This window comes from Eulemur rufifrons, chromosome 28 (genome assembly GCF_041146395.1).
Source record: "Eulemur rufifrons isolate Redbay chromosome 28, OSU_ERuf_1, whole genome shotgun sequence".
NCBI lineage: Eukaryota > Metazoa > Chordata > Mammalia > Primates > Lemuridae > Eulemur > Eulemur rufifrons.
Window position 1 is genome coordinate 43,391,371 of NC_091010.1, and position 23,349 is coordinate 43,414,719.

Consider the following 23,349-nt stretch of genomic DNA (forward strand, 5'->3'; position numbering starts at 1 on the left):
CACAGTAAGGATGTGGCCACACTGGGCTCTCAGGCCCTCGACAGGACAGCTAGCCTAGAGCAAAAGCAAACACATGGCCTCGAAGGCGAGCCAGGCTCCTGGCATCACTGGGCACTGATGCACCCCCATTCTGTTTCTCATCGCCACGGCCCTCACCCTCTCCTGTTCCTCGGCCACCACCAGACCGTGGGACATGGCAAACAAATGGCCAAGGGACAGACCAACAGAATCCCACAAAGCTCACTCTGACCTCGGTGTCCTGATGCACATGGGAGAGACACAGCCAGCCAGGCAGGCAGCTCCCTACACAAAGACCGCAGGGAAGGAAAGTGTGGTCAGGAGGGCACACTCTCTTTCTCTGTCTCTCACTTTTGTAGAAAAGAAGCTTTAACATTTTAACAGCCTGTGCCCTCCAAAGCACACTGTGCTCCTTCCACCTACTCCAGGCTGCGTTCACCTGTGCTTCCACAATGACCGGCCCCCACGCCAGACCCGGAACAGGCGCCTCTACCCGCAGGTGGGGCTGATTACCTTTTTCCTCAGACTCCAGGATTTCCTGCAGAACCAGAAATGACGTGGACTGTTTCGGGGGCTCGTTTAACTCCTGTTTCTCCTGGAGCATCTTGTAAACTTCAGATTCCTTGTCGATGACGAGGCCGCTTGGAGGCTGAGAATGGTCTAAGCTGTAAAGAATGTTCACTTCATTAGGACATGTCAGAAGTTAGAAATAACTTCACCAGGCACCTCCTCCAAGCAAAGACACCCCGGACTCAAAGGGTGGATAGAAATGATCCCAGTGGATGAAAGTCCTCTCTTAGCCACAGACCTTCTGCAAGGACGGTGAAGTGTCTGCAGTCAGATCTGGCTGCTGCTTCAGTGCAATCAGAGGCTCTTTTTCTACATAGCTTCAGTCATTCAACTACTTTTTGGTCTAATCCCATGAACTAGGAATGCTTTATTTCTTTTTAAACTACATAAACAACATTATGTCAAGAGAACATCTGGAAGAGGGAGAATGCTCACCACAACCTGACCGCTAAAAACTCAGCTGAGTCCCCACCATACAGGCCACATGTATTCTTTGCAAGAGCAGAAATCACAGGGTTCCTCATTCCTGACCATCTCAGAGTGCTTTCCTGCCTCTATAAATTCCTCGTAATTTCATGGCGCGGCACGTGAGTCTCCTCGCCTGTAGCACGGAGGGGATGGTACCTGCTCGGCCGAGTTCACGGGGTTGGAGGCGAGGATGACACATGCAGGTGTTCTGTACACAAAGTGTGCAGGCTCGGGGACGAGGCAACCACACCTTCCTCCTGTCACCCTGGGTGCCCCGAGGCAGGGGTCACAGGCAGAGCTGTGGGGCCATTTTCCCCTCGAGCTCCATTTTCCAAGGGAGGAGGCAGAAAGGCAGGTAGACTCTACCTGTAAATCTATTCTGAATCTGACCCTTTCTCACCTCCCACCCCTGCGTGCCCAAGCCATGCCATCACTGACCGGCGTGACCTATCAGCTGCATAACTTGTCCCTCTGCTGACATTCTGAGTCCCCTGGACAGTTTTGTTTTCAACCAGACGCCAGAGTGATATTTTAAACACTTGAAACAGATGGTGTCGTGCTGAGCCTCAATGTATTCCCATCGGACTTGAAGCAAATATTTACAGTTTTAAAACAAAATACAAGTTTCATCAAATCCATTTTTTTTGTTTTTTTTGGGGGGGGGGGTTTTGAGACAGAGTCTCACTCTGTTGCCCTGGCTAGAGTGCCGTGGCATCAGCCTGGCTCACAGCAACCTCAAACTCCTGGGCTCAAGCGATCCTCCTGCCTCAGCCTCCCGAGTAGCTGGGACTACAGGCATGCGCCACCATGCCCGGCTAATTTTTTCTATATATTTTTAGTTGTCCAGATCATTTCTTTCTATTTTTTTTTTTTAGTAGAGATGGGGTCTCACTCTTGCTCAGGCTGGTCTCGAACTCCTGAGCGCAAACATTCCACCTGCCTCGGCCTCCCAGAGTGCTAGGATTACAGGTATGAGCCACCGTGCTCGGCCAAGTTTCATCAAATTCAACTCCTTTGGAGTAAATGTTTATTACAAAAAGAAAAAAGGCCCTATGTCGTGGCCCAGCTTCCCCCTCCAGATGCAGCCCCTGCCACCCAGTGTGGATCACTCCACTCTAGTCAGACCAGCCCTCCTGCGGGGCCTGGGACCCACTAGCCTCACAGCCTTGCACTGACTGCTCCCTGGGCCTGGAATGCACGGCCCAGGCATCTCCATGGCTCCCACACTTCATCCAGGCCTCTGCTCAAGTGCACTCCTCAGAGAGGCCTTCCTGACCCCAACTCACAACAGTCCACCGCATGCCCATCGCTCTCTATCCCCCACTCACTCTCTGACCATGGACTACACTTGCATTTGTTCATTTCTGTATTGTCAGTCTCCTAGAAAGTAAGCCCCATGAGGGCAGGGATGTGGCCTGTCTTGTTCCCCATTGTATCCCAGGCCTGGCTCAGTTCCTGCCAGGGTCAGAGCTCAGCTGGTTATCGGGTAAGTGCATGAATACTGCCTCCTCCTCCTTGCTGCTGTCTCCCTGCTCCTGCAGGGCAGCCGGCCTCCGAGGGCTGTGCCAGGGACATGGGCAGCCCAGCCTCCTGGCCCTAGATCACCCCCTTGCTCTCAGCCTCTGCTGCTAGGGGAGACCACATACCCAGTGGAGCCACAGAGCAAGTATTCAGACAGCAGCAGAATTTATTGATGGAGATGCACAGGTTTGGATGTAAACAAGTAGTACTTCCTGAGTGATAACGCTATGTGCTATCCAGCCCAAATGGCTGCCTCCCAGCCTGAAGGATGCTGGCAGTGGCCAGGAATGGTTTTCCTCAGCAAGTTTAACTAGTCTCTCTTTAGGGCTAGAGCCACTTTACAGGTGCAAATGAATTATACCAGTTACGCTTACTCACTCATTTCCCACCCACCCATCGTGTTATAGCTCACACTCCATTTTAAAAAGAAAACCAGGTAATATGCTTTCCTGGGTAATTCTCTGCAAGTTACTGTTCCCTCTCCTTCTTTCTTTCTCTCTCTTCTCTGAGACAACCTCTGGGGAAGCCCAATCAGCCTTCTGGGGCACTTTAAGTACTCAGATCTGCAGCTGGAAGCAGAGTCGGTCACAGCAATGAGGCTACAGGTGTTTCCCTTCGACTCCATCCATGTTCTCACAGGAGAGGACAAGGCCCTCGAAGAGTCACGTAGGCGAAGTCAAAATTTAAGTAGAAAGATTCATGGGCTGGTCGCTCCTGCTGGCTGCAGTTGGGGGAGGGGAAAGCAGCCTGCCCTGCCTGTCTGTCCTCCCCTGACCAGGTGGCCTCTGCTTTGGTCTCTCTTCCTCCACCTGCAGGGAACTGTGAGCGCTTTGCATGGGGCCACTTGGCCCTGTTCTTTGAGTCACATGCCTGACTCTTTCTTTGAGTCTTGAGAACTTGCCCTAAAATAAGCGTATTACATTATTTTTGATGAATCTTTTTTCTATTGCACTTAGAACTATTTTAAAATCACAATCAGACCATGGCATGTGCTTGGGAAGGATTTTTTCCTCTTCTTTGGTGTATGTTATGTCTGGAAGCCACCAAGGGAACTCTAAAAATGACAACATCCAAACCACAAGGCCACATATTCTTCCAGCAAATAGCCTCGTAAACTATTTCCATGATTTAAAAAAAAGAAACACAATTTAATATTCATTCTTAACTAATAATGTCCTTAAAACTGGACAATTTATAAAGCACTTTCAATACCCATTACCTTACTTGAAGCACTGATACAACTAATTCAAAAATAATCTCTTCAGACCCAAAGTCTAAGTCTTAGATATTACTATAAGATAATGATGTAACACCACAATATCTTAAAAAAGTAATTAGGATAAAAATATGCATAAGAAATTGAGCAAAGAAAATCTCCTTTTTGTATATGATAACAGCAATGAAAGAAAGAATACTACAGTGATAGGTTTTTGGAAAATATAATACACATGCCTGAGTCTCCAGGAGAACAGTTTTGAGGGTGGGACACTGGAAGTAAATACTTTCTTCCAAATCCACTCTGGACAGTTTTAATAACAAAACACAAGTGTTTAATCAAACTCAACTCGTTTGGAATAACTATACATTACACAAAGTTTCCTAGCTCTTGTTTCTCCCTGAGTCACTCTTGCAGCTGATGTGCTCCAGTTTCCTAACTGTTTAATATTTTCTCCTTCGGTCTTAGGTGCTGACCTCAAGGACTGCCTCCCTGGGGATATTACAGCGAAGCCACGCTCAGCCTGACAAGGTGGCTGACATAGCCAGGCGTACGTGGTTCCCAGTGGTCTTCAGAATCTAAGGAGAATCTGCCCTTGAGCCCACCTCCCAGAGAAGGGTGTCGGAGGCCGAGTCTGCGGACCTTACGTGACTCACGGGCCTGCTCTGGCCAAAAGAGCAGTTGGCGAGAGGGTCAGAAAGTCATGGAGGACGGAAAACAGCACGCCCATGGCTCTGGGACATGGGTCAGCACCGCAACCCTGGGATGCAAGCCAACCCCATCAGAAAAACAAAGTGACCAGAGGGAAATAGATGGGGCTGCTTTTTTTTTTTTTTTTAACTTGAGCCATCACCTGTGACAGCAACTTAATAATCTGTATATAAATCCCATCTAAAACAAGAAAGTTGTAAGAAAAAAATTTCCACTGCTGATACAACCTTAATGGGGTTATTTTCTTACACAGTAAGTGGATTTTGGTTCTTTAATAAAACTACCTACATGTGAGATCAAGATTGGAACAGAAAGGGGGATTACTTGAATTATAAGAAAAATCTTTTTCCTTTCTGTGAAGATGGAGTAGACATATATATTTGCCCCTGTTTCACATACTCAACACAACTAAAAACTCTGGACTTTACATAATAAAACAAACATAAGACGACTCTGAAAGGAGGACAGAGGAAGGAAGACTGGCTAGGGACCTCGGGACCAGAGGAACGTGGTGGTGAGCTCCCTGGGTTTTCTTTCTGCCTCAGACATTCCAGACTAAGCCGCAACCTGGAAAGGAGAACAGTCACAGAGAGAAAACTCCCGAGAGTTTTCTTGACCAAATGACCAAGAAAGGGGCAGCCCAGCAAGACACAAAACTTTGAAACAATAATCACTTTTCTCCAGCCAAATGCCAGAAAAGGCCAGTGGTCTGTCTGGACTTCCACCGTCACTAAGCTATGATGAGGTGCCCCACCCGCCCCGCTGGAGTGCATCAGAAGGCCAAATGGGGGCCCATATTGTACCCTACTCAGCTGTGATGAAGAAAGCCTAGTGCAGAGCCCAGACTCTCACCTGCACTCCACAGTGTCGAGGCCACCCTCACCCCAATGGTGCCAGAACTCCCCCCACATCCAGCAGTATCCCCTGAGATGACTAAGTATCCCCCAGAAACCTCAGGTGTCAACGTAGGCAGAACGGGAAAACTAAACTTCTACCCCCACCTGCCAGTAACAAGGTACCCTCATCCCCCTTTCCTAGCCATAGTGTTCTCGGAGCCAGTGAAAACAGGAGGTTATAAGATCCAGAGTCTTGTAACAAAAAATGTCCAGGATTCAATTAAAAAGTGCTTATCTTAGAAGAACCAGGAAGATCTCTAACTGAAAAAAGATACTCAAAAGATGCCAACACCAAGATGACAGAAATGTTGGAATTATCTGACAAGGGTGTGAAAGCAGTCATCCTAAAAATGTTTCAATGAGCAATTATGAACACAAGAAAACAAATGAGAAAATACAAAATCTCGGCAAGGAAATAGAAAGTCACAGTAAAGAAGCAGAACTTATAAAGAACCAAATGTAAATTCCAGAACTGAAAATTAAAATAACCAACAGCAGCATAAAGGAGACAAAGAAAAGAATCAGCGAACTAGACAACAGAGCAGTAGAAATTACCCAATCTAAACAACAGACATAGGCTGGGGGAAGAAAAGAAATGAAAAGAACCTCAGAGACTGATGGGACTTTTATATGAAAGATCTAAAATTCATGTAAATGGGGTCCTGAAAGAAGAGAAAGAAGGTGGGCCTGAAACAGTACTGTAAGAAATAATGGCTGAAAATGTCCCAAAGGTGGCAAAAGACATAAACCTACAGATCCAAGAAGCAGAGTGAACACCAAACAGGATAAAACCAAAGAAATCCACAGCCAAACGTATCAGTAAATTTCTGAAAAGTAAAACACAGAAAGAATTTTCAATTCTTTAATAGAAAAATGCCACCTTACCTAGAGGGGAAAACTAATTCAAATGACGGCAGATTTCTCATCAGAATCCATGGAGACAAGAAGGAAGTGGCACATTTTCAAGTGCTAAAAGAAAAGAACTTCCAGCCCAGAATCCTGTATCCAGTGAAAATATTATTCTAAGTGAAATAAGCTAGTCACAAAAGACAAACACTGCATGATTCCAATTATAGGAGGTAGCTAATCAAACTCTTGGAAAAATAAAGTAGAATGGTGGTTGCCAGGGGCTGGGGGAGGGGGAGAGGCGGAGTTGTTCAATGGGTATAGAGTTTCAGTTTTCCAAGATGAGGAAGTTCTAGAGATGTGTTGCATACCAAGGGGCATATGGTTAACACTACTGTACTGTATACTTAAAAATGATTAAGATAATAAATTTTGTTACATGATTTTTACCACAAGAAGGAAAGAGACAAACTCGTAGTACAGAAAAAAAGGAACAAACTATTGATACATACAAAAGCCTAAATAAATCTCCAGAGAATTATATTAAGTAAAAAAGCCGATCCCAGACAGTTATATACTATATGATTCCATTCATATAACGTTCCTGAAATAACAAAATTACAGAAATAAAGAGGAGATGAGTGGATTTCCAGAGGTTAGGGAGAGTGTGGGGAGAGGAGGGAAGTGGGTGTGTCTATAAAAGGGCAACATGGGAAATCCTGGAGACAGAAATGTTCTGTATCTTAACCACATCTGTATATTCTGGTTTTGTTACTATTCTGTGACAGTTCTCAAGATGTTATCATTGAGGGAAACTGGGTAAGGGTTATAAGGGATCTCTCTGTATGATTTCCTACAACTGCATATGAATCTACAAGTATCTCAAAATAAAAAGTTTAATTAACTTTAAGGCATCTTCTCCCCAAATGGTTGAAGTTAAGTGGGAACTGGAAAGGATGTAAGATTTTAGTTCTTGTTTTTTGTGTAGGTAAGGGTAAAGGAGGTAGGCTGACTCGGAAAAATCTTTCATTTCTCATATCCCAAGGAATGAGAACCCAGGTCTGAGATGCCCCAGCCCAGCTACGCCAATGTTCACAAAAAAAATTGCAATTCTGGGAAACCCTATGTCATCACTTTTGGAAGGGGAGTCTGAATGCTTCCTAAGTTTTCGTCTTCAAAGGCCTAGACGTTGGTCCCGTGATAAGAACCCAGAGAAGTAACTATGGGCGCTAGGAGAAGAGGGAGGCAGGAACATCAGACACGCGAGCCAGTTCTCTGTGGGCTGCAGCAAGTTTAGCTAGAGGGGCAAGCAGCCACCTTTGTCAGAGAGGTTTCCTTCTGACCCAGCTACCAGTGAGTCAATAATCCCTCTGATACCATCACAACAGAGAACAGTGCATCCCTTTATTCCACGGTACCTGCTTAGAAATCTGCCTCATGCATGTTTAGGGGAACACCTGAGAACAGAGAATTTAGAATTTAGAAGAGCTAGCATCTCGGGACTGCTGTGTTGGATATGGGAGCTCACACGATTATTCCGTGCAGAGGCCACAATGCCATCAGGAAGCTGGTTAACTGTACCTGCTGGCTGAACCTAAGCTACGATGCTGGGAAAGAAAGCTTGCCTTAAGGCATCGCAAAATCTCCTCCATAACATTTGTCTACATGCTTCCACCCTTCTGGAGCCCCCCGTACTCAGAAGCGATGGGATGGAGTGCTCCATGGGCAGTGAAATCAGCAATAACTAGCGTTTGCTGAGCACCTACCAGGGGCCAGGCACTGTGCCGGAGCTTTGCACACATTGGATTGCATTGCATTCTCTCAACAACCTGGTGGTGAGCTAGTTAGCATTATCTCCACCTTGGAGATTAGGAGACCGACTTTCGGAGAAGTTACGTGTTTTGCCCAAGGTCACACAGCTAAGAGGCCAAGCTGGATTTCAAGGTTCAGGCCCCTGTCTGCAAAGCCTTAAGGAAGTACCAGGCAGCATCATATAAATAATGAAATCCAGGCTCTGAATTCTCAGATTTTGACCAAAGCCCATAAACTCAATTAAAAGAGGTTAGAGGGAAGGTGCTAGGTTTCTGCTGAACTGAGCAACATTTCCGTCATCCACCTGGTACACAGCAGGCACTCAATAAATGAGTACTAAGCTGAAGACCTAGAGGAACAAGGCTGCAGAGGAGCTCCCGTGGGCTGTGTGTGCTGGGAGGAGGGGCAGCGGAGGAGCCTCGCCTGCCTTCCTGGCTGGCAGTGCTCTCTCTGCCCCTGTGACGGGGACTGGGACCCTGGGACGGCAGCTCTGGGAAGACCTACAAGACGGACAGCCGCAGACATACCAAGAGGCTTTGAAGAGCATGGGACAAAGAAACTCAGGGCGAGTCCCAGAGAATGGGTGATGACCTCAGATGCAAAGTATGTAGTGAGCCAATTCTGGAACCTCAGCTAATTTCACAGACTAAACAGTGGGGGTGAGCGGGCGTTGGGACTTGTGCTGACTGAGCAAGCAAGGCGACCCCGTGGCGGCTGGGCTTGCGGGAGGATCTTTCTTTGCCCAGAACGCACTGGGAATAGACCAGCAAGCTGAGACCCCTCTACAGGCAGCATGGCCGGTTCGGGCAGCTCCTTTGCCTTGGCCTGCAGGTATTCCCACTGTTTCTGGTTTCATACTCAAAGAGTTTGTGAGGGAGCAGAAACTGGGCCCTCTCTGCTGAGAAAATCTGCAAGGAAACTTCTGATAAAGTCTCAGAGACAATGTAGCCAAAGCCTGTGCGACAGGAGGGGCCAGGGTTGGAGGAAAGGCTTGCACAGTTTCGGACTTAATTGTTTCAGAATGGGGGGGAGGGAGCAAGCAGGGAGCATGAGAGAAGAAAGAAGACATTAATGAAGGAAAAATAGCCAAGGCCATACTAAAAATACTTCCCAGGCACATATTTCTCCGAATGCATAGCAGCTCTTTCAATTAAGGATGTGTCATTTCCTGGGTTATTAAATCCAGATCATGGAACATTCCACTCTAGGACAGTAAAAAAGGGTCACGTTCTCAGCCTCCCCAGCACCAAAGCAGTGAAAACCAGGGATCACAGCCCTCAGAGTCTCCACCACTCCTCGCTGGGCTTCCTGAAAGCTTCCCTTCAGGGTGTGTGCGTGGGAGAAAGCTCAGGAGGCCGGCATGGCACTCTTTCTCGGGCACCTCAGACGCCCCCACGGTCACCTGCAAGCGCATCATCATCTCAAGCCAGGAAGGGCTTGCAAGAACCAGAATTTGGGGGAAGAAGCAGCATCAGGGGGCACTTGGCCATGGTTACTCTGATAAATGCCAGTGACCTTTAACATCTTCTAAAGCCAAAGTCACAGCAAAAAGTCTGCCCTACTAGACTCTAAGAAATTTAAAAAAACAAACAAAAAAAAACCACACAATGTCCTCTCAGCGTCGGGCACAGGGATCTGCATCCAGGGGTGCCCAATAATGTCTGTCTCTCTTTTGGTGGCGGGGGGAGGCGGGGAACTATGTGCACAGTACAGCCAACACAACCCTGAGAGGGGATCCTGTGATAGTCTTTTCCAGACATTAAAGTAATTTGGAACCACTGCTATCTTAACCTCTCCTAACCTGCATTTGAAGCAATCAATTTGCAATTTAATTACCCTAAGAGTTGGCCAGATTCTTGTTAATGGTGAGTTGGGGAACAAATGAATGGCAAAGCAGGCTTCAGAGCTCATGTAAGAATTGAGGATTCCACCTGGGAAAGATCCTCAGAGCTCAGACAGGTTTGGACCACACAGTGTTTTCCAGCAAAATGTGAACGTCACCGGTATTTAAAAATCAGGAGATTTCGGATAAAAAGAGGCTTTCCACCTTCTGTTTTAATGAAAATAATCAGCGGAAATGGGAAATGCAGGCCGCGTGTGGCATCTGACAAGAGGCAAGGAGCAGCGCCCTCTGGCGGGGGCATGCACTGTCCAGCCGCCACAGCCGCTCTGCTCCGGCTTCCTCGTCCTGCCTGCCACCTTTGGGCATTTGGGTTGGCAGCTCCCAACCTAGTCCACCCCTTTTCACCCACAGAGAGCTGGTCCCATCTCATACTCTTCATCCTCAAATCCAGCTCTTCTGCGCCAGGCTGCTGGTATTCCCAGTATTTCTGGATTTATCCTCAAAGAGTTCGAGATGGAGCAGACACTGGTCTCCTCCGCTGCGAAAATCCAGGAGATTTTTCATAAAGACACAAAGGCAGCTGCAGCCAAATGATCTGTGACAGACGGGGACCTGCCTCCCCAGGCCCCAGCAAGATGCTTCCTCAGACTCCTCTGTCCCTTCTGCCTGCAGCCCCACCTCTTCCCCTGCTAAGCTGCCTCTGCCCCCAGATCATAACCTATTCCTAAGGACAAACATTCATATCCTCAGGGACCTCTCTGCTTTCTACAGTTTCTGGTCCACTCTGGGGAAAAAGCAAACATTGCTTCCCCAACACCGTGCACCACGAAGTATTTCCCGCTTGCTCACATCAGATGCTGAACACGAGCACAAACCACACTGGGTTCTACGAAATACTCCCCGACTAGAAGTACTGAAGAATTTCTCAGGAAGTAGCAAGCCTGTCCAGGAAGAACTACGGTCGATTATAAGATGACAACGACCACAAAAATCGGGACAAAAATAACAAGTTCTCAAGGATTAAATGGTTTGTTCGTGCAAGACATGGTGCTGGGCATTTTACATGTTAATTCTTATTTTTACAGCCACCCTATAGGTGAATAATTACTACAGGCAGGAGGTATTATTCCCTTTTATAGATGAAGAAAATGAATGCAGAAAGTACTCTGCTAATGTAGACATTTTTCTCCCTGCAGTAGTGGTCAAACTTCTTCCTCCTGCCTGGATCAGCCTGGTTCTGGCATGAAAAGCGTCTCTGGCCTGCAAGAGGACTCCTGGGTCTACTTACGGTCTGCCATTCGCCTCCTCCCCACTGGCTGCAGTCTTTGACTCCAAGGCGTTGTTGAAGTTGGAGATGTTTTCAGAAGAGTAGAGGCCGGCAGGGTTGTTGTACTGGTTCGTGATGACCCTGGGGGCAGTGCTGGAGGCAGGTGAGGCGGTGAAGGGCATGGCACTCCGATTGTGGGCGCTTCCTATGTGCAGGACCTCCTGCAGGCAGGGGTCGGAGAAGAAATCAGGGGGGGCATCCAATGCACACCCCATGATTGGCAGTGAAGGCTGAGTGTCAGGGAGAGGTGCTCCAGCTGAGCCACTATGGCCCTGGTCCAACCCAAACTTTGGCCGAGGGGCTCTGATGGCCCCACTGAGACACACGGACAATGCCTGGGAAAGTTTCAGGAGATGGGCCCCTGTGCAAGTTCACACCCTCTGAATCAGCCCTGCTTTCTGACTCTTCCCCGAGGCCCAGCAAAGCCTGATCTCCTGGGGCACACCTGGGCAGGCCCCCCTCCTCCCCCGTGCACCCCATGCCTTGGGCTGTCAGGATCCAAGTCAGCCGAAACACCCTTCAGGGCACATTCCAGAGGGATTAGGGTACTAGGAGGAAAGGAACATGCAGTCACTTGGTCAGTGCAGAGCAGAAGATGGTAAAAGGAGGAGATAAATTCTCCAGAAGGGAGATTAGACCAGCAAGACAAGAGGGTTGCGGTGCCACCGGGGGAGGCAGCTGCTGGGTAGGCAGAGAGGGTCTCAGTCCTCCTGCAGAGGGGTATAAAGGGGATTCAGGATCTTCTGTGGGAGAAAGACAAGGCTAATCAGACACAAGGTCAGAGGATATCTGGTACAAAGGACTTTGAGTTCCTTGTGTTCTCATTCCCCTCTTTCCGTAATTTGAGAAAGTGCCCTCCACCCCCACCCTGGACCTGCTAGGAGTCAGGTGAATAATTACTACAGCTACAACATCTCAGCGCTCCTTTACAAACACACAAAAACACTTTTTAAACTAACATTCCTTTTTTTTAAATCACAGCTTTGCTGCGGACTGATTAGCAAGGTATTTCTGCATGGGTGTTCCGGATCAACCCATGGCTTCCAGGAGCTGCATACTCTGGACAGGCTGCCAAACTCAGTGTGTGTTATATTTTCTGGGGTCCCAGGAAAATTCTCCTGAACCCTGGCCTCTTTCCTAAACACCCAGGCCCAGAACAGCTGCCCCCAAAACAGTTCCTCTTCCTTTTTTTTTTTTTTACCTCCTTTTTGCTTAAATCTTCAAGTCTTTTATGCTTTCTTTAAAAATATTATGCATGCATTATGCTTAACTTATTGTGTACTAATTTAAAATAAAAGACAACATGAAAATATTTTTATGATTAAGATTTCTTTTTCATTATTCAGCTTGATGTCCTCTTCAACAAATCGGAATCAGTGAGGTTTTTACTGCACAAATTACGTTTAATTGACTTTGCATTAGACAAAAGCTAAGTCTGCACGAATAATTCACAAAAGGGGAAGTATAGCTATCTATGAAAAAAACTTCAGCAGTAATCAAAGAATGATTAAGTAAATTTTATGGCACAACTACCCAAAGGAATCATATGTAGTCTTTAAAGACATGGTCTTGAAGAAGAGCAGATTTACAGATGGGCAGCCAGGGACTCTCAGTCACACGTGCTGCAGCACTGTGCAGAGGTGTGGCACAGCTGCAGCCCGGATGGCCATTCTTTCTTTCCTCTCTCCATATCCACAGTAGCAGCAGGGGAGGCTGAGCACCAAGGAAAAGCCTTTATTTTTCTATCTTGGCTCAATTTTATTCTGCCACTTCCTATTTGGCCTTGAGCAAGTGATACCTCTCTGAACTCATTTCTCATCTTTAAAATGAAGAAAATAGGCCGGGTGTGGTGTCACTCCTGTAATCATAGCACTCTGGGAGGCCGAGGAGGGAGGACTGCTTGAGCTAAGGAGTTCAAGACACCACCTGAGCAAGAGCGAGACCCTGTCTCTACAAAAAAAATAGAAAAATTAGCCAAGCGTCGTGGCATGTGCCTGTAGTCCCAGCTACTCGGGAAGCTAAGGCAGGAGGATTGCTTGAACCCAGGAGTTGGAGGTTGCAGTGAGCTATGATGACATCACTGCACTCTACCCAGGGTGATGGAGCAAGACTCTGTCTCGGAAAAAAAAAAAGAAGAAAATTAAAAAAAGCCTTTTTCACAAGGACTCAGTGTGACATATTAATGTGCCAAGCACGGTGCCTGGCACATGACACACATTCAACCAGGATCTGTTCCCTTGTCCTTTCATAGACACATTTCCAATTAGAATGGAAGTCAATGAAAATTCAGATCAAAAATTCCTATTTTCACTTTACAGAGATTATTTCAAGAATGCATCTGGTTTGTACATAAAAGGAATATCTCTACCCTCATGTGAATACTGGTCTTCCCAGAAGGCAGGCAGATTCAGGGCTTGCCTTTTGAAAGGGATGATGTAATTGTTTGGGCTTTGTATTTATCAGTCTCCAAGGAAACTCAATAATGAGGAAATACAAACTAGGTGTGTAACTATGCTGACCTCAGATAAGCTGGGGTGTTGGTTGGCATTACATGAACTAACAGATCTTTTATTATAGATCAACTCTGCTCTTACTCATTCGACCTCTATTTTAGAATGGCTGGAAGTGGAAAAATTACAGTTGGGAAGTTTTTCCTATGAATAAAGAATTACTGGAATCAAAAGAAAAATACACTCGTGTGAAATTTTAAAGCACTTGAGTTTTTTTTTTTTAATCTGAAGATAACTACCTTCAAAAAATTAATACAGGTAACTAGATTATAGGTTTAGGATGAAAATTTAAGTATAATACAAATAAAAAGTATAACAAAAATTTACATGATTATCTTATTTACACAAAAGCTAGGATTTCAGAAAGGCCAAATTAAAACAAAATCATTCCTCATGGGGTATAAAATATATGAAAACCCAACCCATTAAAATTTAACATTTATAGTAAATTTAATGAAGTGGCTGAGAACTCCCAGGGAAATTGAAATTAACTGTGGTATGTCTTAAATTAGTTTGCACAACTACCAGTTTACAGACAGAGTTCAATTTTATGAACTTTTCTAAGAGGAGTTGTATAGAATAATTTGTTCGTGTCAGTTTTGAAATAGCAGATGCAAAATGGTCCTTAAAATGACTCTTGGGATGCTCAAGAACGATTTTTATTATCTTAATGGAAATAATTTTGTATGAGTGCATTGCTGAAATTTTAATGGAAGCTATTTGAGAAAATATGACTTATATCCAAACCACTCAATTTACATATACTAATGTACCCAGTGAGTTCCATTTCATACAAGTTTTTGTTTTATGTATAAAAGATACCTAGCAATATGTTATCTTTTAATTATATCTTGATTCACCATAAAAACTAAATAGTATCCCAAATTCAGAAAAAAAAATTAAATTTCAAATCTTCAACTGGGGTTAAATGTATAACAATCACAAGCTAGTCTAAAATTTTCAAAAGCCATTATCAATTTACTTATTAAGTTGTCATTAATAATTCATTAATGTATCCAACAGACATATACTTGTGACAAGGAGCACGTTAGGTATGAGGAATTTTACAAAGATATTCTAAACATTCTTCTTTAAGTTTGTTTCCCTTATTTCAAAAAGAATACCCACACATTGTAGATAATTTAGAAGATGCAAATAAGTCTTCTTTATTTGCAGAAAGAAATAAAAGCACCTATAATCTAACTACTGAAAGATTATTTACAAACATGGGCTCTTAGGACAGTCTACCATCCCAGGAAATTCTATCTGGCTGAGAAATTGTACACTGACTACCTACCACATTTTTCAATATTAATTGCCATTTTATTTTAGTAATTTTAAAGTCTTATTATAAGTTTCACTGTAACAAAAATAGAGATTTCCACCCCAAGGCTCATGGAAACCAGATAAGGGGATACAGCAGGGAGAAGCAGGGCTTACTATCAACTTCCCCCTCATTTCTTCAGGCTCCAGGCCTCGGGTCTAAACTTACTGTCATCCCTGGCATGACTCGTTTCTATCTGAAATCCACAGTGAGCTGAGTTAGGTGACTGCACTATGATCCTGCCAACCCTCTTCCACGCAGGAAGGCTTCCCTCATCGCCTCCCTGCCCCCTGCTTCCAGCCCAGGCTGCAGCGTCACTGCCCTGGGGGTTTCCAGCCCTTTCCTCTCGCAGTTCCCTTACGGGAAGAACTGAATGAGAGCCAGATCCCAGCAGTGACAGCGGAGGGCTCTCCCTGCCTTATCCGCAGGCCTGCAGACAGGAAAAATGGGACCATGCCGAACAGTGTCACGAGCAGGAAAGTGCAGGGTGGTGAGAGCAGCGGCAAAGATGGGCAGGTACCCACCTGGGGCTCAGAGGCCAAATTCATCTTGTATGGATGACGTTTCCCTTCCTCCGTCACCAGAGGAGACCAGATCTTATGTTCAGATCTGCAACAGATTATCAAAGCTGTTGTTTCATTCATGCTAAATAAATAATACATACTAAAAACAGATTGGGAAAACATCCCCTCTTACCTGGACTACCAGCTTCTGAACTAGCATCCTGCCATCAGCCTCACCCTCCACCGGCCACCAGTGTGACCCTTCAAAAGCCCCAATGTGATATCGTCCGTGTCGGACGTGCAGGGCCTCCTCCGTGTTCCTGAGCACGCCTCTCACACTGCCCCACCTCTGCCAGGGAGGGAGTGGGCTTCTCCTCTATCTCAGCCCAGTGTGCTTGGTCCAAGCCAAGCAATCAACTTGTTTGTGAAGTTTATTTGGCTCAAATGAAAGTGATGCCTCCTTTTTGGAGTTTGTAAAGGATGTTCTTTGTACCAATCACACTGATCTTACTGTAGACTCAGTTTTGATTTCATTGTTTTTTCTCTTGCAGAGAATGTCAGTACTTATCTTTGTATCCATCAGAGTGCCTAGCACAGTGCCAGACATGTACAAGAGGTACCTGTCCAATTTGTCGCTTTAAAAATCAATTAGCCAATGAACAAATGAATGCCTTGAGTTAGGGCTTGAAGGAGAGGATTTGGACTGAGACAGGCATGGAGAAGGGCAACTGTGCTTTTGAGGGGGTAGTAATGACATGGTGCATCTCTCTTGGGGTAGGGCTCTGAAGTGTACAAAATATTTTGACATATTCCTCCACAGTTGGTCCTCCTGCTCCCGTGGCACAAGGCAGAAGAAAGTGATAAACGTACTTCACAGGTGAGAATCTGCGTGATGGGCTCATGACAAAGGGCTGTCACAGCTAAGGTTAGCGGGACGTTAAAGGCAGATTAACAGATGATCAGAGTGAGAAATCTAAACTTGATCCAACAGGAACCAGGGAGCCACTGAGGGTTGAACAAAGTCATTCCTGAAATCCTGCCCTAGCAGGACCCCTTCCAAGACCAAACGAAAGAAGTGGAAACTCTACCCTAATTACAACTCCCAGGCGCTCTCCTCACTCCATTCAGCCCCAGCTCTCCTTTCTTGCTGTGTACTTTTAGGGCCACACTCAGCACCTGCGGCCACTGTGCTGCAGCCTTTCTCTGTTATTGCCATCTCCTGGTGTGGTACCCACTGCTCAGCACAGAGCGGTGGGAACAGCATCCTAAGTTCTCAATGGTTCCTGGGGAGAACTTTTCATTTCATTTTAGCTGACAATATTTAATTCATTTTACTTACTCAAATTTTGGTTAGTTGTATTAGATCAAGTGAAAATGCAGATACAGTATCTCAGAGAAAGAAGCCCACACTATAAGAAGCACTCTGAAAATTAAAGAGGAAAATGGGCAAACTGAAATTGCAATTCCATAGACCTTTCAGCATGCTGACAGTATACATGGCTGTGAGCTAGGGGAAGAGGGGATTCTGAAATAGGAAAGGCAGTCCCTGCCCACTAGCAGCTTCCAGGGGCTCAAAAATGAACAAACATTTCCATAGCTCTCACCTGGATACCGTGAGGGTCATATTGTCTGTGCAGCCTTTGATTTTGTTCTGAGCTTCCAAGTGTGTCATATTGCTGGTATTTTCCCCATCAATGGCTGTGATTACATCTCCGATACATAAATTAGCTGTAGCAGCCTTGCTTCCGGGAGTGACCTGGGAAAAAAAGGGGAGAACAGGCTAGTTACTATTTGTCTCCAAGAAAACCGCTCAGAAAGATGCCACCACGTTAGGTATTCACTGATATGAATCAAAGCATTTTAAAAGGAAAAGAAGACTGAAATCATAAGTTTAAGTAATAATCCTTTATATTTTTGTAATACGTTATCATTTACAAAGAGCACTTTCTTACATGATCTCATTGGATCTTCACGACCACCTTGTGAGAAAGAAGGACAAGTATCAGTGTCCATTTCAGAGACCAGGAAACTGAGGCTTAGAAAGATCTGTGACTTAGCCAGGATCACCCAACTAGTATACTACTACAGTACTAGTCACCCAACTACCATATTACTGAGCCAGGATGCAAACCCTGCGGCAGACCCAGTGTTCTTCCCACTGACCCTTATTGCGTCCTTAAAATAAGTTTCCAACTACATGTAAAAAAAAAAAATACACATTTAGAGAACATTATGTGCAATAATATCCCATTTGTATAAAAATCTTAATAATCAATATGTTATTATATGTATAGAAGAAAATTGGAAAACTGCACACTAAATTGTTCACAGTTATACACTTCTGTAATGTGTTTGTTTTTTATAAGACTGAATTACTTTTTAATTTAAAAAATTTAAAAGCAACAAAGAATATTTTAAAATATTTAAAACTATGGGCTTATACTGGTTCATCCCCCAAAATGATTAGGATCATCCCAGATAGGTGGCTGGTTTTCTGCTGGCTGATGCTTCTAAAACCAGTGGTTCCGTATTTACAGACCGCTGATGCTTGGGGGCAGCCAGTCACTTACTGCAGTAGGTCCTCAAATTCATCTGCCTACCGAGCATTACATGTGGACTGAATAAATATCATGTCTCCCACACAGATGTACAACTATTTTTCAAGTGAATACAGATGCTATTATACTGAACAAAGTCCAAACTCATTATGAAGCAGTACTAACCTCAGAGTAACTTTTTGCCATTAGGTATTTCCTAAACCAAGATATATTAAAAATATTACTATTATCATCAATGGGTAAATCCACGATTTTAAAAAAAAAAACAAAAAAACCATTAATAGACATTCCTGGATGGAAATTCCAAGTCGCCCAGGAGCAGGGTGGCAATAGCAAACACCCCCAGACGGCCAGTATCCACAGGGTTCTGGCCTCCTCTGGAGAAGGCCCTTGACTCCTGGAATCTAATTGAGGAAGACTTTGTGAACACCTGGGTGTCTTCTTAAGGCTGAAACCCAGGTAACAGGTCCTTCGAGGCACTGAACCAGGACACACGACGTAGCCCTAAGCCTCCATATCTGATGCAGTTTTCAGCAGCTGTCATTTGCAGTCGGCCCTCATCAAACGACAAGGCTACCCCTTGTGGGGTGGCTGGTGTGGTACTGCTGTCATGGTCCACCCCCCATCAGCACCCTGACCTCACAAAATGAGGAGTGGATGAGCTGATCCCTGAGGTCCCTTCCGGCTCGGACATGCTATGACTTTATCAGGCAAAACTCCGCTGGAATGTGGCAGGATGTGGAAACCAGTACAGAGATCCTGACCTCCTAACCTTCCTTTCTGGCTTTCCCATCATCTGTTTACCAGAGATCTGGCTTTGAGAAAATGAAAGTCCCTTGATCCAAGGTTCTGAGCTTCTCCTCATCCAGCCACCAAGCGTAGGGCACTCTCATTTCAGTCAACACTGGGGGGTTAGCTTCCGAGTCTCCCAGGGCATGCAGTGAAACAAATTCCTCTCATTTTCTGACCCGTCTTCCTGAGCAGGCTGATCTCGTGTCTTCATATAATTCATATATATTTTACTTTCTCTTTTTTCATTTTTTTTTAAAGAGATGGGGTTTCACTCTGTCGCCCACGCTGCAGTGCAGTGGCACAATCATAGCTCACTGCAGCCCTGAACTCCTGGGCTCAAGCGATCCTCCCACCTTCGTCTCCCGAGTAGCTGGGACTACAGGCGCAAGCCACAACACCCAGCCTATTTCATTTTTTCTAAAGGACAATGTAAGTTCATTTTTTAAAATGACCCTGAGCATCAAGTTATTTGGGATTGGCAAACTCTACCTCTAAAGAGAGCAGCTTGAATCAAGGGGCATAACGCCTGATCAAACTCATTTATCACGACCAAATCTAGCTGTGTTGAAGAGCAGTTTCCTTAGGATCAAGTCCATACACTTTAACAAGGCCCCTAAATCTGGTGCCTCCCTCCCTACCCTCACCACACCACCTCCCCACTGAGCTCCAACTACAGGGCCCTCCGTAGTTCTTTTCTGCCTCAGGACATTTGCACTTGCTTTTACCTCTACCTAATTAGCTTCTCATTATTCAGGTCTCAGTTTAAATGGCCCTTCCCCAAAAGGCCTTCCCTGACCTCCAATCTATGCTATGTCCTCCTGGCATCCTTTTAATACACTTGGTTCTTCTTTATGGCACTGGTCACATTATGTTTGTAAACCTATTTGGCGGGTGTATTTGCTTAATGTTGAAAGGCCAACTAAACACCAAGGTGTGTGAGAGCAGGGCTGTGTCTGCCTTCTGTGCTGCGGTAATGCCGGTGCCCAGCGCCGTGAGTGGTACACAGCAGGTGCTCAATGAACATTTGTGCACCAGAAGATTGAATCTAAAACATCGAGTGCTGTTAAATATGTAATCAGGCTGCTCCATTTTATCCTTTAAAATGAGTATTTCCCAGAAAATCAAAAATATTTTTATTCCACAAATCATCATTTCCCTCAACATTGCTATCTTGGAACATGACCACTTACAAAACTCAAATAATGAGGTGGCAGGGGGGTGAAGGGTGAGAAGATAAGAAAGAAGTTTCTTTTTACTTTCTTATGTTGAACTGCTAAGAAGTCTGGCATTTCCAGCGTTTGGTTCAAACTGTTTTGTGGGAGAGGCATTTCTGCCAGGTATATCCTGACAGGTCCTGGACAAGCTAGAACCAGTCTTCAGATCCCCAAGCCTGAGTAATCAAGGCCTGGCCATCCTATCCTTCGGTCCGATCTCTCTCTCTCTCTCTCTCTCTTTTTTTTTTTTTTAAACCAAACTGATAGGAAGCCAAAGGACATCTCGGAAAGTTATAAGACAACATCATCAAATGGGAGGGACTTGGACGGAATCACATATAAACAGATTAAGTTCACATTCTTTTATGAGCCATCTCTTTTGGAAAAAAAAAAAAAAGATTTAAACAAATTATGAGATTTGCCTTTTACAAAGCCCCTTCACAGACAATTTCCTATTTGAGATCATAATAATGATGACCTCACCACCAGTGTATTAGATAACGCCACAGATGAGGAAACTGAGACTTAGAGAAGCTGTGACTGGTGACTGGTTCACGTTCACAAAGCTAAAGGCTGAGCCTCAACTTGAAAGACTCTTCCATTCCAAATTCCATTCCTTTTTGCTTTAGCACAATGCCACACGCAGAGGCTCCAAACCCAACTGTCGGAGCCAAAGAGAAATCCAGAATTAAGGGGACGCATCTGTTGTGGCCTTCTACATAGGAAATGGAGTGTCACAGGCTCCTGCAACTTCCTGGGTGCATAGGACACAGGACAGTCACTCCACTGCTCTGTACTGAGCCAGGGCCCAGTAACCCCACCCCTTATAAAACACACAAATCATGACACAGAACTGACAAGTGTCAAAGAAAAGAAAGCCTGTGTCTCTAACACTGGGTAGCTCCTGTCTTGAATGGAACACCCCAATCCTTGCTACACACTAACTGTTCATCATAATCATAATAATAACCACCAGCCAATGAGTATATTATGTGCTAAGCAAGTCTAAGTGTTTAGCAAGGGTTAATTTACCAACCTTCCCATGATGCCATCAGGCAGGCAATGTTATCTGCATCATTACAGCTGAGGAAATGGAGGAACAGGGGTGAAGTAGGTTGCACAGCTGGGGAGCGGCAGGCGTGGCAGGTTCCAGAGTCCACCCTTTTAACTCACTATACGACACTGTCCATTCTAATTTCCTCCTGACTGTCTAATTCCATCAGAACCAATTCACAATGAAGTTAGGTTCAATTTCTGGGGGAAAAAAAAAAAACCGCACACTCACCTCCAAAGAAACAGGCCCACTCTGCCAGCGTTCTCCCCCAGAGACCATGTAACTAGATCACAAAACTCTCACTACATAAAAACGAATGGGTTTAGGCACAACAATTTCTGCTAATGAATCATCTGCCATTTTCTGCAAAATTCACTCGTCTCCCTCATCTTCTGTCCCCACCCCATCCCCAGGCAGACACTGCTTACTTGGAGGCCAACCAAACTATACCCGCTCTATACTGCAAGTTCACAAGGCATCTTTAAAACCTGTGCATCGCTGCCAGTCCAGAGCACATAAGGAGGTTTCTGAAGTTTAAGTTCACTTCTAAAGGTGCAAAACAGGACTATGAAGTAGCTGTCCCACTTTCTCCAACTTACATGTAAATAACTACACATCTAAATGATATTGCTATTATATAAAACTGGATGTACCCACAAGCCATGACAAATAAAAAGATACCAGTAACCCCTTCTCTGTGACAATAGCATGTTTCTATTTCATCCCTCCCCTGTTCCCTCTTTCTCTCTTGCATTCATTCACTCATCAGACACCCTTATTTACTCTAAAAGATAGTGAAGCTTGTTGGTTAAGATGTGGCTTTTAGAGTCACAAGTGCAAGTCCTGTCTCCGTGACTGGTGAGCTAAGTGTCCTTGGACAGGGTATTTTACTTCTGCACGCCCCTCTTCTCATCTGTGCAACAAGAATGAGAAGAACAGTCCTGACATCAGAAGGCTGTTGTGAGGATTACGTGAGACAATTCAGGCAGTGCCCACTGTCAGGGCTGTAGAAATACAGGCTATTGTTTGTGGATTCCAGGAACCACACAAGGCACTGATAGACAGCTGTGAAAAGGGTGGTGCCTGCCCTGAAGGAGCTCACGGTCTCCTGGGCAAGATAGGCATATACAACATCTGATGAGTGCTATGCTAGAAGCAAAAGGTAAAAAAAGGAGCCTGAAGGTGGAATCAGGGAAGTCTTCCTGGAGGAGGTGCTGCTTAAAACTATGCAAAACCACAAAAGGAGGTGGGAAAGAGCATGCCAAGTTACAGGAACAGCATGGGACTAGTAATGGATAAAACACAAGGAATAAAGGGGGAGGAAGGAGTGAGGTTAGAGACCTAAGCACAGACCAGGCTATAAGCCCTGTTATTTTCCTGCTAAGAAGACTGTACTTTATCTGGAAAACAATGAGGACCAACAAAGGAATTTAAAGATAGCATCTGACGTGGACTGCCCAGTTAACTGCCAAGAAATAACCACTGAGCCTTAGCTCTGTTGAGATTAGCTCTGCTGAGATTAAAGTGACTGCATTTGACAGATATGCTCTAACAGTCGTTCAAAGAAGCAGATCCATTCAAGAGCTGCCCATTGAGCCTCTGGGCCAGCCATTCTGAAGCTAGCTTCCCCCAGTGGATCTTTCAAAAGGCAGTCCTACTTACAAGCACATGTTCTATTGACAGCTACATGGGATTCCTCTAATTCCCTGGCTCAAGGTTGAAAGCTGGAGGCCTATGAAATGAACCCAGCCCACAATCTTGGGTTGGTTTTTTTTTTTAATTAAATTACTTGCCAATATTTATATATCAGTAAATTTTACCCAAACCCCTAAATTGTCAGCTCCCTGGGAAAAATCAGAAAATCTGGCAATTCTGGGCCTAGATTCCCAAATGACAACAATCAGCACCAAATAAGGAGCTTCTGCCCCTCTAGATGAGGAATTCACTGTCCATTTAGCCACAGACTCCACCATGCTCTATTGCCCTGACACAGAAACCGAGTACTTGCTCCCATTGCAGCTATTAATTTTCTGACTACCTCACCCCCTAGTCAAAACTCATTTATGAAGGTATATAGCCTTCTAGCCATTTTTTCTCATTCTAATATACACATATAATTCTTATTATGCTTTATACCACCCTATAACTGCCTTTTTGACTCTTTTA

General features: G+C 45.0%; 1 protein-coding gene across 1 annotated transcript in view; it reads right to left on the reverse strand.

Annotated features, from left to right (window-relative positions):
- Positions 1-23,349, reverse strand: part of PDLIM1 (PDZ and LIM domain 1) — a 39,170-nt gene that overhangs the window by 5,231 nt on the left and 10,590 nt on the right. Inside the window, exons 2-5 of the mRNA XM_069460068.1 lie at positions 17,170-17,321; positions 15,587-15,671; positions 11,190-11,389; positions 532-683 (exon numbers count right to left, since the gene is read on the reverse strand). Coding sequence (XP_069316169.1) covers positions 532-683; positions 11,190-11,389; positions 15,587-15,671; positions 17,170-17,321 — 589 coding nt within the window. The remainder of the gene's footprint in view (positions 1-531; positions 684-11,189; positions 11,390-15,586; positions 15,672-17,169; positions 17,322-23,349) is intronic.